The sequence below is a fragment of the Dioscorea cayenensis genome, chromosome 7 (assembly GCF_009730915.1).
Source record: "Dioscorea cayenensis subsp. rotundata cultivar TDr96_F1 chromosome 7, TDr96_F1_v2_PseudoChromosome.rev07_lg8_w22 25.fasta, whole genome shotgun sequence".
Taxonomy (NCBI): Eukaryota; Viridiplantae; Streptophyta; class Magnoliopsida; order Dioscoreales; family Dioscoreaceae; genus Dioscorea; species Dioscorea cayenensis.
In genome coordinates this window covers 18,075,389-18,089,565 of record NC_052477.1, presented here as the reverse complement: position 1 = coordinate 18,089,565, position 14,177 = coordinate 18,075,389, and the positions used below count along the sequence as shown (strand labels likewise).

Genomic DNA, 14,177 nt, shown 5'->3' with positions numbered 1-14,177 from the left:
AATTGTATCAGTTGTTCCTCCTCTAAATTTAGAAATAAAATAGCAAAGATCAAGCACCACCAAAAAGGTTTTCCTTAATATTCTCACAAAGAGTACAATCAAGAGAAGACCAGAGGCAAAGCCTGGAGATCTATCAAAAGAGAGTACAATCAAGAGTAGATCAAAGGTAAACCTGAAGATCTCTCAAGATGGGAACATGAACATTCATAAGCACACACAATCCATAGGAAAACAAGAACAACAACAATACTGAAAATTAAATACAAATACTTAAAGACCAGAGGTTGTTCACTCGGAGATCTTCAGATTGAGTTTAGAGAACAAGGGAAAGGTAGGAAGAAGACAAGGAGAAGAAGGGATTCTTCAATCTGGATACCATTCTCTTTCACTTCAGCAGTTCTTATACTTTGATCATTGAATCCGGCCGAATGACAACAATGCCCCCGACCTCACAGTTAAACAACAATAACAGTTTGGGGTAGTTAATGTCTTTTCACTCTTTTGGATAACTCTTCACTCATATTGAATGTACCAACATATCCCTGTGCCATGTGTGTACCAGAACCACTACCTGGGGTTAACTTATGTAATTTCCCCTATTTTCAATATTCTTTCAGATACTCAACAAGCTTCTCCTCTCAAAATTCATCTTCAAACCTTCAGCTATTCTTCAGCATCTTCTTATCTTTATTCAACTACTACTAATACTTAGGATTGCAACAAAGTGATTGTTTGAGTAGTCCACAATGAAGCTATTCGACGGGGGAAGGGGAATTGGTCCGCCAAGCAAGTTAGAGTGGAGATCCAGAATGAAACCCGCACTCATTGTGACATGAGGTGGAGGTCCCTCAATAAATGTAAATAAGTTGCGAGATAAATTCAAGTAGCAGTAGCTCATGTTGATGTCCCCAATGCTCCAAATCCATTCAGGTATGGTGTCACCAATTCTGTTATTTGAAAGGTTTAGGCAGTCCATGTTGTTTTTATGCTTCAGAAAAGCCGGAATAGTGACTAGATTGCAAGATTCCAACCTCAACTCTGCAAGGGGAAACAGCCCGTGGTTCTTTTTAAAAAAAAAATAAAAATAAAAAAAATAAAAAAACTCTGCAAGGGAAGGAAAGAGAAGAGAAGCATCGCCGGTTCCGTCAGACACTGACAAGTTGTTGCTTGATAGATCTAAGTATTTGAGATTCCGGAAGTTGCGAAACAAGTCCAGTTCAATTGTGACAGTGAAGTTGTTTGAGGACAACACAAGAGACTGGAGACCCAAGAGATCAAACATTGATTTTGGGATCTCCCCTAGGAGATTATTGTTGCCCAAATCAACAACTTGTAACACAGAAGAGCCATTTAAGAACTCTTCCAGCTGCCCAGAGAACTCGTTCTCACTTAGTTGTAACTCTTGCAATGCTGGGAGAGTGAACAAAGATGCCGGGATCGATCCAGAGAGAAAGTTCTCCTGTAAATCAAGAGTAACTAGATGGTTGAGCTGGCTGAAAGATTCAGGGACGGATCCTGTCAGATTATTATTTGAGAGCAAAATTTCAGAAATCCATATTCCACCAAGAATTACTGGTATCTCTCCTGTGACATTATTTGAAGAGAGATCCACATAGACCAACTGGCTTAGATTCCGGAATAACCAAGGTATTGATCCTGAGAAATGACAACCACTAAGATCCAAATCCATCAATGACTCCAAATTTCCTAAAGAATCCGATAAACTACCAGAGAAATTCGTGGATGAAATTATCAAGCTCTCCAGAGTGCTATCTTTCAGGAAGTCTGGCAAATAGCCTGAAAGCTCATCATTGTGTAATATATCAATATACTTCAAGTTCTTGAGTTGAAACACACGTTTCGGGAAAAATCCCTGGAGTTTGCAGTTGGAGAGAGTAAGCACATTCAAAGAGTAGAAATCTTCAAAGAATTCAGGTACCTCAGAAGACAAATCATTGTCATCAAGACGAAGTAGAGACAGATTCCGGAGCTTGGACAAGGAACTGTCAATTGGTCCTGTGAGTGAACAGCCCACCAAGCTGAGAGCTTCAAGCTTTGGAACAGATTCAGAGATGACACTACACCACTGTGTCCCATTTGCAGAGACATTGACACCATCCAAGTAGAGTTCCTTCAAGTTTGAGAGGCCTCCAATGAGCTTCCGGAGATCCAGTGGAGGTGATTCTGTGTTCCATCCTGACCAAGAGAGGTCCAAAGATACCAGCTTTCTGAGGAGAGAAATGTCCATGGGGACTTGGTCTATGACCCCGGAATTAGAGAGGTTAAGATGAGTGAGATTGCCAAGGTTTCTGATTTCAAGTAGAGGACTTTCATCAAACGAATTGTGGGCAATGTTGAGTCTTTGAAGGGAGGTGATGTTAAAGAGGAATGGCATAATCTTGCCAGAGATGTTTCGCTCGCTGAGGTCGAGAAAGACGACCAGACCGGAAGCTTCTTCGCAGGTGAGCCCTTCCCAGGTGCAGCAGTCTGTGCCAGTGAGCCAGGACGGGAGCGAAGTAGTTGCATACGAGAATAAAAAGCCTTTCTTGAGTTCGAGAAGGTCGATACATTGGGAATGGGAGGTTTGTGTCCAGGAAAAGGACCTGAACCTCAAGAGGAACACAATGAAAATGAGGAAGAAAGTGATGGGGTTCCGGTGGCCGGAACTCATTGAGGGACTTTGGCTCTGAGGAGTTTAGTAGTGATATATTTAATTTATAATAAGAAAAGGTGCAAAGATTTCAGAGTCTTCAAACATGACTTCTCGCAAGTCAACGAGATAAACCAACAACGGATAGGTCAATTGATATTTGACTTCTCGCAAGAACGCTTTGCACGTGTAAAAAATCATTTCGCAAATGAAAACACGTTTCTACGCCCCACGAGTGCGAGTAGTGGTAGAAATTATGTAAGTGATCCCACTGCACAAAAACTGAGCAGGCCTATCGCCACGGAAAATTCTGCACCTTCAAGGATTGTGCAAATTTTGAACTTTCTCGACAACTCAACTTTTTATTATAAAATATATCTATATAAAATTTTTTGAATAGTTTTTTTTTTTAAATTTATTTTTTTAATTCATTACTTCAAATTGTAATTTTTAGTCTCTCTAGTATTTTTAAATGAGTTATATCATTTCCTTATGGAAATGGGTGATGTGTTATTGTTATTGGTTATTGTGTTGGCAATTGTACTCCGTGTGGAGTTGTGCTTATTGTTGAGTTTGTATAGTGATACCCTACTGCAGTAGGCGGTCTCCACAGCGAGTCTTTTGAGGTAGCATGGTAGACCGGCTGATTACTATGAGGGCCAGTTCAGGTGGGAGTGTAGAGTCCTGACTGGATATTCATCGGATAGCCATTGTCACCATGCGGTGAACGGATGGGTCAACGGTAAGGGCATGAGTACTTTTGACGGCTCTAAACCTAACTGCGGCCACGGTGAAAGTTTAGGGAGGCTTCTAGAACACTTTATGCTGGGTAAGTGTTGGGTGTTGCTTTATTCTGGGTTGAGATTTATTCCCATTGTTTCTTTTGTAGTGTCATCTTGAATTTATAGTGAGCGGGCGAAGCTCAACTGTCGCTCTTAGGAGGGTAGTCTCCCATAAATTTGATTTGACACTAGTATTATGTTTACTTATTGCGAAACTCATGTTATTTACTTTGATATACCTATAATTGGGAACTATTTTGAGTTACATGTTTAGTATGGAAGCTTTGCTTCATGATTTGCTTATTCCTATAATTTGAAACTCTATATTTAGTATTTTCACACTTTGATATTCTAAAACCCTGATTGAGGTAGAATGTCTTCTTATTCTATTTTTGTTGCTATTTTGTATTGAAGTTTGCTATTATATATATTCATGCGCTAAACTAGTTATTTTATTTGTAAAGTAGCATATTTCGAGATTTACGTCATTGTTGTGGTATATTTCTATTAGAGTTGTGCTAAGCTTCCCTCAATGAGTAACATTAGTTGCTCACCACTCTTTCCTCTTCCCAGCCTTTTGTAGGTAGTAGGTGCAGTTGTGTGGTAACGTGCTGAGTATTTCCTACTATTTTATCTTATGTGTATCTTTTCAGTTCATGTATGTTTCTTTTTGTCATGGACAGGTTGTTTGACTTATGGATCCACTAGTATGTACTAAACCTTGTTGCATAATTTTGTATCTAAACAACTCTTAAACCCTTGGTGTATCAGTTGTGTGTTGTTGTTGTTGTTGCTTCCCCGTGCATTTGTGAATCCCTCAAATTCTATTTATTATTGTGGTTGCTGTTGTTGCTACTTCCGCTCTATATCAGTATAAATATTGTTGTTTCCAGGTTGTTGGTTACCCTTGTGGCGCCCTGAGGGTTGAGTGACGAAGTGCCCCTCCTCGGAATCGTTGCGACAGTTGCCGCGTTCCGTGGGCTTGTGGGTTGGGGCGTGACACAATATGTTAGTGGTTTAGTCATTTTTCTCAAAAATAAAAGAGAAGTCTTTTCTCTTTGAGGGTTTAATATTGGATGGACTTTATCTCAAACTAAAACTAAAAATTGAAATGAGACATATCTCCAGGTTGCAAACCATGGTGAATTTATCATTGTGGGGTTGTGGTCATTGATATGTTATTTTGGACGTATGTGACATGCCTTAATTGCCTAGCGTGTTAGCTTGCCTCACATGGTGAATCTCTAAAAGGTCGTTAAGCCACCATAACTGGTGTACCACTGTAACCCCTTGTGTGTGTGTGTGTGTGTGTGGGGGTGGGGAGGGGCTTGTCACCTTCATAAAAAATAAAAAATAAAAATAAGACATATGTTGATGTGAAAAAATCAATTGCAATTTATAATGCAAACCTTGCGTCTTGATTTTTTGGATCTCACCCTTCTTGAATTCACATCCATCTCTCACTAATGGTGAAGATAAAAGGCTAAGCTTAGCAAAGAAATCTAAGTGACTTCCACCATGGTATTGAAAAACTAGTATGCCCTACAAAGCCAATTTTAATTATTATTTAATGTATGCACATGGCCGGGAATTGAACATCTAACCCTGCACCCTCACCTGGAGATGAAAGGCTCGGGTGGCAAAACCCGAGCCCACAATAGGGATCCGAAACCACCACTTGCTACCTGGAAGATTTGAACTCGGGGCAATAAAAGTCCCCTACCTCAACCTTACACAAGTAGGCCCATGTCGCTGAGCTATGAGCTTGTTGGCAATAAAATAATTTTAGTTTTTTGCATGCATAATTATGGGTATTGCATGTTTGATGATATTTTATTATAGGCTTGTATTATATAGACATCAAATTAATATTAGAGATCATTAAAGTTGCAATTTGTTGATGGACATGATTGTGATTATTAAAATTAGCATTTGCTAAAAATGTAGTGATCCCAATTGGATCCCACGCTATATGTGTTTAACCTTATCCAAACATATACTTCCTATAAATATGTAATATGAGATTAGGGTTTTTATTTAATTTATTATTGCCATCAAAAGAAGGCTATGACAAAAACCCTAATATTCACATTAGTTGCTTGAAGCTAAAGAATCGATCACTACTTCTGGATTAAGGGTGAAAATTTCGAGAACATCGTGTGTGCCCGTTGGAGGATTTTGTGCTTGTGAAATCTCTGTGAGGTAACCCTGATCTATCACATATATTCATGTGTTTATGTGATCGATCTTTGATGATTAATCAATTGTTAATTAAATATCAATTAATTGTAATTTATAGCCCTAATTTGAATAGAATGATTTTTCTTAACCCTAATTCGAATAGATTGATTATTACTAATAGGTATGGTAGACATAAATCATGAGGTATAATACTAGCCACATGCTATTAAGTATACTAGCTTGTTTGTTCACTACCAAAAAATAAAAAATAAAAAACAATTCCTTACATCCTGCTTGAGAATTGAGTAAGAAATCCACATAACTTGAAAGAGTGAGCTATAACAGAAGCAATGTACAAAAATGTGATTTCAAGAATTGTATCACTCTATTATTGTTTAGAGTCCAATGGCTTTGACCAATTTTTATTGTCTGAAACATGCATAAACTGTTTTAGCAGGCCTAATGGAGATGCCATCTCTTGAGCTCGTATGAAGTTTCATAACTCGTTATATGGTAAGTTTTTTTGGTAAGCCTCCCCCATTGGACCATGTGAAGGATTTCTGATGGCCACATGGGTAGATATTTGTGAGGTCTAAATCTCTGATCTCCCTAACAGATTTTTTCTAATCCGCTATCTCTCTCATTCTGTAATGCAGTGTCTTCTTATTGATAGCCCTTAGTCTATTAAAGGCATAATCCTTCAACTGCCACCATGGAAACCATTCTTTGAGCCAGCCTTTGCTAAGCTTAATACGGCTGCTATTTGGGTACAACTTTACAACCTTCTTGTCAACTTTTGGGATCCATTACTGCTCATCTTCCTTATTTGTTGAAAGTGGATGATCTCACTACCTAGTTAACTAGATCTAACTTCACCAATGTTTGTGTTGAGATCAATCTTTCTAAGCCTCTTAACAGAGGTTTTTGGATCGAAGATAATTCCCATCATGTGTTTGTGATGGTACTGTATGAGCGATTCAAATCATTGGCCATGGTTCTAATTCTTATTCTCGTGTAATGGTGACAGGGAATGACCGAACCTTTCCACCCCTTCAGAATTTCTGGAGGTCAGAAGTTAGTTCGCGTCAGATTGTGAATACTGTTGCCTGAGATACAGAGATGGACAACCCCATATTGACCCTTAGATAGTAGAAATCTCATGTGACCCCTAAAGTTCTCCTATTGATCTTGATTTCGGTCCTTATATGTTCGTATCTCGCCGGTGTGACCGCACCTGTGGTCGAGAGACTAATCTTTGTGCCGATCACGTGACTATCAAGGTAGAAGCCATTGAGAACTCTGGCCCAACGGCTTTTGAGATGCACCTTCTCGAGGTATACGTGTAGCCGTAAGAGGACGCGGTCGTGGAGGATTCCTCGCTTCTAGCACCATTTGCGCCAAACCCTTTAAGTCTAGTTTCACCTGAATAGATGATATTCCTAACAATCCAGATCCCCCGTTGATCTTTCCTGTGGAGAAACTTCTTGGAAAGTGAACACGCCTAATCTCACTCGATAAAAGGGTTAGCTTTATGATGACAAGGGTCTAGATGGTTTCGGTGAGGATGTGTCTAATGACAAGGGTCTAGATGATTCGATGACCTTAGATCAGTTCAAAGAAGGGGCTCATAGAGATGCCCTGATTAGGAAGGGTTATCACGTGGTGATCGCTTCCTAGAAAAAGGGAAGAGTGGAGATAGGAGAGTCCAGCTCTTGATCTTTCTCTCTCTCGTTCCTTTGAATCATGTTTTCTTTTCCCTATTTCTTCTATGGAAGTGTCCTTACTCTTTGTCATTCTTTTATTTATTTTAGTTTTTATAAATTACGCTAAATTCATTTGTTGGAAATGTTGGGGAATCTTGGCTCGGGATACTTCCACTAGTGTGTTACGGCTTATTTGGAAGTACAGACCCATGATCATTTGCTTGGTTGAAACTAGAGCTAATTCTGACTGAGTTGATAGGTTCTGTTCTAAGACACCCTGCAGTTGGGATTGGGCTGCCCTGTTGGCTGATGGTTTCTATGGGGGAATCATCGTCATCTGGAATAAGGCTATCGGTCAGGTTTCTCCTATCGCTGTGTCTCATAGAGCATTGCATATTGTCATTTTCCTTGATTCTTCTAAAACTAGCTTATTTCTATTGTTTATAATTCGAATCGTTTCATGCTTAATGTTCTCTCTGGCTTGAACTTTCCAAAATGTTGTTTTTAGATCTCCCTTGGCTTATTGTTGGTGACTTTAATTCTATAATCACCTGCATTAAGCATAATAAAGGAGGTTCTTTCCGTTACTACTCCCGCAAATCTGGTTTATTTTCAAATTTTATTGAATAACAATCTTTTTATTTAAATTTTGCAAGTTTTAAATTTACTTGGTGCAATAATCAATCTGGTGCTACCCGTCGCTGGGCCCGTTTAGATCACTGCTTCATGAATCTTCTTTGGTATTCTAATTTTCAGTCTTATTCTCTATTTCATTTACCTCGTATTTTACCATGCCCTTCTTTTGTTTGTCTGCATGCATGTTATTCACAACTAGAAGGGTTTTTATTTTGATAATTTTTTGTTTGACTATCTCAGTTGCCACAGTGTTGTTAGGGATGCTTGGAACTTTTTGCCTCATTGGAACCCCATGCGTGCTTTTACTCATTGTGTTTCTTGCTCCAGTGCTAAAATTAGTTCTTGGCAGGCTTCTGGTTTATATTCCCTTGACTTTGCTCTTATTGAAACTAAACGTAGTATTTATTCTCTGGAATGTGTTGATTTTCTTGATACTGACACATATTCCCAGCTTAGGGATTGTTATGCCAAGTTTGCAACTCTTTAGAGGCAGAATTCCATGAGGTAGGCTCAATGTGCTCATCTTCTCTGGATTCTAGATGGAGATCAAAATACTGCCTTTCCTGTAAAACTATTAGGATTCAGTCTCATCTTAATTTTAGTACTCAAATTTTTTTTTATTTAAATGGTATTCCTACCATTGATCATTATGATATTGAGCATGTCTCTCTTAATTTTTACTCTAATTTGTGGTCAGATTCTTATGATAGTATTTTTTTGATATTTATAATGCCTTGTGAATGATCTCACAATAATCTAATTTGGAAGGTCATGTTCTTACCCGTGAAGTTACTTGTGAGGAGGTTTTTGCCACTATTCATGAGCTACCTTTAGGTAAGTCCCTTGGTCCTGATGGTTTTAATGCTGAGTTTTATCATTTTTTTTGGTTAGAAATTGGGGATCATCTTTTCTTGGCTATTAGTTATTTCTTCTCGAATTCTGTCATGCCAGCCTCTTAGGTAAGACTTTTGTAGCCCTCATCCCCAAGAAAGATAACCCTAGGCTAGTTTCTGATTTTCGTCCCAATTCTCTTTGCAATGTTTGTTTAAAATTATTTCAAAAATTTTAGCTAATTGGCTTAAAGCCATTATTCTTAAGCTTATTAGCAAGGAGAAAGTGGGTTTTGTTACTGGTCAGTGTTCATTTGATAACATTATAGCCTTACAATAGATTGTTCATTCGATTGAGCATAATAGTAATGGCCCTCTAGGATGTTAGTGAAAATCAGTATTGAAAAAGCATATGACACGCTTAGCTGGAGTGCAATTCTTGCCGCCCTAGCTAAGATGGACTTTCCTAACACTTGGATATCTTGGATCAATACTTGTCTCAAGGCTAGTTCTTTCTCTTTTCTTATCAATGGTCAACCTATCCCCTAGATTTTCGCTTCCCGAGGTGTCCGTCAGGGTGATCCTATCTCGTCTTACCTCTTCATTCTTGTTTCCCAAAACCCGACTTCTATGCTTAACCTTTCTCTTAATATTGGTTTAATTCATGGTTTTGACAATAGTCTTAGTTATAATTATAATCATCTTGTGTATGCTGATGACTTAATTCTTATCACCAGTGCTACTAGACAGTCTTCTAAAAATATTACCCTATGTCTTTCCATCTATGGTCAAATCACTGGTCAGAACTCTAATGTTTCCAAGTTATCCATTTATTTTCCGTCTTGGTTTAACAACAAAGTTTTGAAGAATATCAGCTCTATCCTCAATTTAAAAATTGCTTCATTTCCCTTTCTTATCTGGGAGTTTTAATTTCTCCTATGAGATTGGCAGCTTCTTCCTTTAAACACGTTGTTGATAGGATTTATCATACTTATTCTAGATGGAGACATTCAAATTATCTATGGCTGCTAAGTCTACTTTGATCAATTCCTCCCTTATTTCTATTCCTACCTATTACATATCTATATATCCCATTCCTGATTCTATTCTCAAGGAAATTCAAAAGACTGTTAGAAGTTTCTTTTGGCACAAGGGTGGCAATGAAAAGGGCATCCACGCAGTTTGTAGGAATTGTCTTACTGATTCTAAAACTGAGGGGGAACTTGCTCTGAGAAATCTCCTTGTTGCCAAACATTCTCTTAAGGCTAAACTTGTTTTTAAGTATTTAAATTATGCTAATTCTATTTGGGTGAATATCTTGCATCGTAAGTATGGTCGGCTTAATTTTTTTTGAGTGATTTAGCTCTAAGCAACTGCTCGTGGTTCTTTAGAGGGTTGTGCGGTGCCGCTAACATTCTGAGACCTTATTATCGGATTAATTTTGTTAATCCTTCTTGCACCTCTTTTCTTTTTGATCCTTAGTGTTTTGAAATCCCCCTCGCTTTTAAGCCTACTTACCTTAATATGAATCTTGATCTTGACTTGCTCAATTGCTATAATTTAATTTTGGATGCCAGATGGAATTATCATTGGTTGAATAATATTTTTGGTAATGTTTGATGAGACTTTCCTAGTCTTGGTCATATTGATAACAATGTTGGCAATCATTGGGATTGGGCTCCCACGGCTCACAACTCCAAGATTTCCTCCAATGTTTATCTTTTTTGAATCATGGTTTGGTAGCCTCTAATTCTGGGAGGGTTGGAAGAATATTTGGAAACTCAGGGTAACTCCCCGAGTCAAGCATTTTTTCTGGCTTCCTTTAAAAGCAGAATATCTACTAATGATTTTCTTCATTCTATTAATCTAGGCCCCAAAAACATGTGTATGTTTTTTATGGTATTCAATATGAAACTGTTGATCATCTATTTTACCAATGCAATAAAACCCAATGGGTCTGGAATATTATTTCTACTATGACTGCCAATCCCATTTGTTTCCCAAATGGATTTATCTATGGTGATAGGCTTGTTAGGTCTCATTATTATGCTAAGATGGAATCTCTTACTAGAGTGACTGCTCGGTATCTTTGGAAGGCCCGTTGTGATGCTATCTTTTGAAATGTTTCCCCAAACTATTCTATCATTGCTTACAAGCTATTAATTATGCAAAAGATATCACTTGTTCCAATATGAAGCTGTCTGGCAAGAAATTGATCCTGAATAGCTTCTCCGATGCTGATGGTTTTTTTCAGTTCTCTTCTTCTATTTGGACTGGCCATGATTAGGTAGGCAGTAATGGATTCTTTATCACTTCTTCTAATTATTCTGTTTCCATTGCAGGATGCATGTCCAACTCTACTGAGAATCGTATTGTTGGTGAAATTCAAGCCATTGTTTCTGCTCTCGAAATTGCCATTGATCAAAGGCTGTGTGTTTAGAATGTGCTTCTTGGTGACTCTAAAATTCCTTCTTTAATTAATTTGGATGATTCGGTTTGTAGTTGGCACATAAATCCTTGGATTAATAGCCTCAAATTGATTATTGAAACTACTCAACATCCTCACATTCACATCATTCCTCTAGATTGGATGACTCCTTTCTCCAAGAACACGGTAGCCACCATGCTCCTTACTATCAAATCAGGTGACAACAGCACAAACAAGGGCCAGTGCAGCTCTCTCGATCATGGTGATTGCACTAACCACGGTGACCGCATCACCCTTGGCTGCCAGGGTACATACTACGGCGGCCGCTGTTGTAGACACGATGGTGGTCATTCTGGCTAAACTAGGGAATGCGGTGGCTGCATTTCCTTTGTCAATCCATCCTGGGTCCCATACAGTAGGTCATGACCTAGTTCCATGCATCCTTGGTTGGCACCATGGCGTGGCAACACTCCCTTCATGCCTGTAGGACCTAGATGACCTGGTATGTCCTTGCATCCATCCACAAGGCCTCATCAGGCTCATGCCATACTATACGACACTCCCAAGGCATTCTCCCCATGCCATTGTTGCCTGCACCACCACCTTGTTGGGACCAGATAACGCTGATCAATGCCCTCAACTCCATGGCACTTCAATAACCTGCCTCTAACTGGTACATGAATATAAGGGTGACTGGGCATATGACCACCGACGATGGTATACTTCCCTGTTCCTCTTCTTCTATAGAGCATTTTTCTAAGAATGTTATAATTGGTGATGGATCCCTAATGCCTATTATGCACACTGGTTTTACCATTCTTAATTCTGTTCATCACCCTTTCTATCTTCATGATGTCCGGATTAGACCTCACATTGTCAAAAACCATATAACCGTTCGTAAATTCACATCCAATAACAAAATGTTCAATTGAATTTGACCCATTTGGTTTCTCTTTGAAGGATCTTCAAATTGGGCACAAGATTCTGAGGTGCAATAGTTTGAGCGAGTTATATCCTTTTTCCTAAAAATCACCACTCCGGCTTCCTATCCTCTCGTCGAGGCATCGACGTCCGTTGACCTATGGCATTGCCATCTTGGCCACCTGGGACATCAAACTCTCTCTCATTTACTTTGTTCATCCATTTCTTAGTAATAACTAGTCCAGTACCATTGTCCTATGCGATGCTTATCAATTAGGTCACCACATTTGTCTTCCTTTTCCAAATTCAAATTCTATTACTACTTCTCCCTTTTGAAATAATCTATTGCGACTTATGGACCTCACCAATTCCAAGCAATTTTGGATTTCGTTATTATCTAGTTATTTTTTGATGATTTTACAAATTTTTTGTGGACTTTTCCTATACGTGTCAAAAACAATGTTTTCCAAACACAACATCATATTCATGCTTTTGTTTCCACAAATTTCTCCACACCCATCAAAACCTACAATGCGACAAAATAGTAGGAGCAAAATTTATGGCTCTATACTTGCCAATGCACTGTATAGTGTCAAAATATGAGAGCCAATGTTGACCCTCTACTTAGTGTCATCGATTGCAGAAGCAAAACACACATGTGTATCATGTTCTTGGTGACCAAACCTATGGGGATATTCCTAGAAATAATGATCTTCTATTTAACTGGCTATGATGACTTCAATCCAAATACCCTATTATTGGAAGGGCTTCTGGGTTCTCTCTCTGCTGAAGTCCTTGTATAATATATGGCATTGGTGGATCTCATTGTTGTAAATTTCTTCCATAATAAAACAATGTCTTCAAGCCCCCTGACTGATAAAAGCTTCCTACATCGCGTTGGTGTTTGGTTCTTCTACCATGTCTGTACTTGCACTTTGGGCTTAGAATAATCATGGCTATGCCTACAAACCTCACCATTATAGTTAGAGAAATGTAATATGATATTTCTTAGAAGATGGTACAAAAAATGGCGCTCTTTGTTGTAGAGAAGTTTCTTGAGATGATTATACTTGATAAAATAATTCTAGACGTGCTAACTTGAGTTATTACTTCTCATTGTCCATAGAAGAGTTAATGAAGTTTCATCATATTCATTTAGATAATGAAATGAGTAGAACGTGACTCCAAGGAAGGATGATATAATAATTTGACAAGTTGTTGTACTATTATATCATCTTTTATGTCATGTTCCTGGTGACTAAACTGATGAGGGATAATATAATGTAATATCTATTTCTAGAATCAATTTCAAGTTATAATTCAAGACTTATTATTGAAAATTGAGATGATCTTGTGTTCATCTCTTCCCTGTTCTTTTTCTCCACTCCATTGAAAGATAAATGTGGTTGTCTTTCACTAATTTGTTTCTTCTCAGCTGTTTCTTCCTTCTTAAATTCACATTCCAATGTTTGAAATTTTATCTACATTCAGATTTCAGAGTATAGTAGGTTGTATTTGTTAAATCTTTATTTGTCATGCTCAAAATTTCAAACTTACTATTTCAATTCAATGCATATTTTTTGAATTTCTTAGGAAGAATTTTCTAAAGACCAAAGTCAATGGTGTGGCTCAGGGGGGACTTGAAATTCCAATATGATATTTTTTGAATTTCAATTGGAGTTGTAGGAGGATCAGCAAGACAAGGAGGAAATGACAATATTGCATGCATGCTATTTAACAAACATCTAATTGTATACATACTAATTAAGAGTATGGTACTCAAAGATGAAGGCATAGCTTGGCCTTTGAAATGGAGCATCATGAAGTGATTACCTTCATAAATTCCAGCCAGATGTCTAAAGAATCTGTTTTCTTTGAGAACTAGGACTTTCAATGAAGGAAGATTCATCAACCAATATGGTAAAGAGTTTTCCAACTTATTCCTACCAAGGTCTACGACTTCGAGCTCAGCACAGTTGGCCCATGAGAAAGGTACCATTCCTTTCAACTTGTTTCTGTGGAGATTGATTATTTGTAGAGCACATC

At 38.2% G+C, this 14,177-nt stretch overlaps 1 protein-coding gene across 1 annotated transcript in view; it reads right to left on the bottom strand.

Moving 5' to 3' along the window:
* Positions 1 to 2,671, bottom strand: part of LOC120265115 (LRR receptor-like serine/threonine-protein kinase ERECTA) — a 3,976-nt gene extending 1,305 nt beyond the window's left edge. The window contains exons 1-2 of the mRNA XM_039273022.1: positions 1,104 to 2,671; positions 97 to 130 (exon numbers count right to left, since the gene is read on the bottom strand). Coding sequence (XP_039128956.1) covers positions 97 to 130; positions 1,104 to 2,671 — 1,602 coding nt within the window. The remainder of the gene's footprint in view (positions 1 to 96; positions 131 to 1,103) is intronic.
* Between the last annotated feature and the right edge of the window lie 11,506 nt (positions 2,672 to 14,177).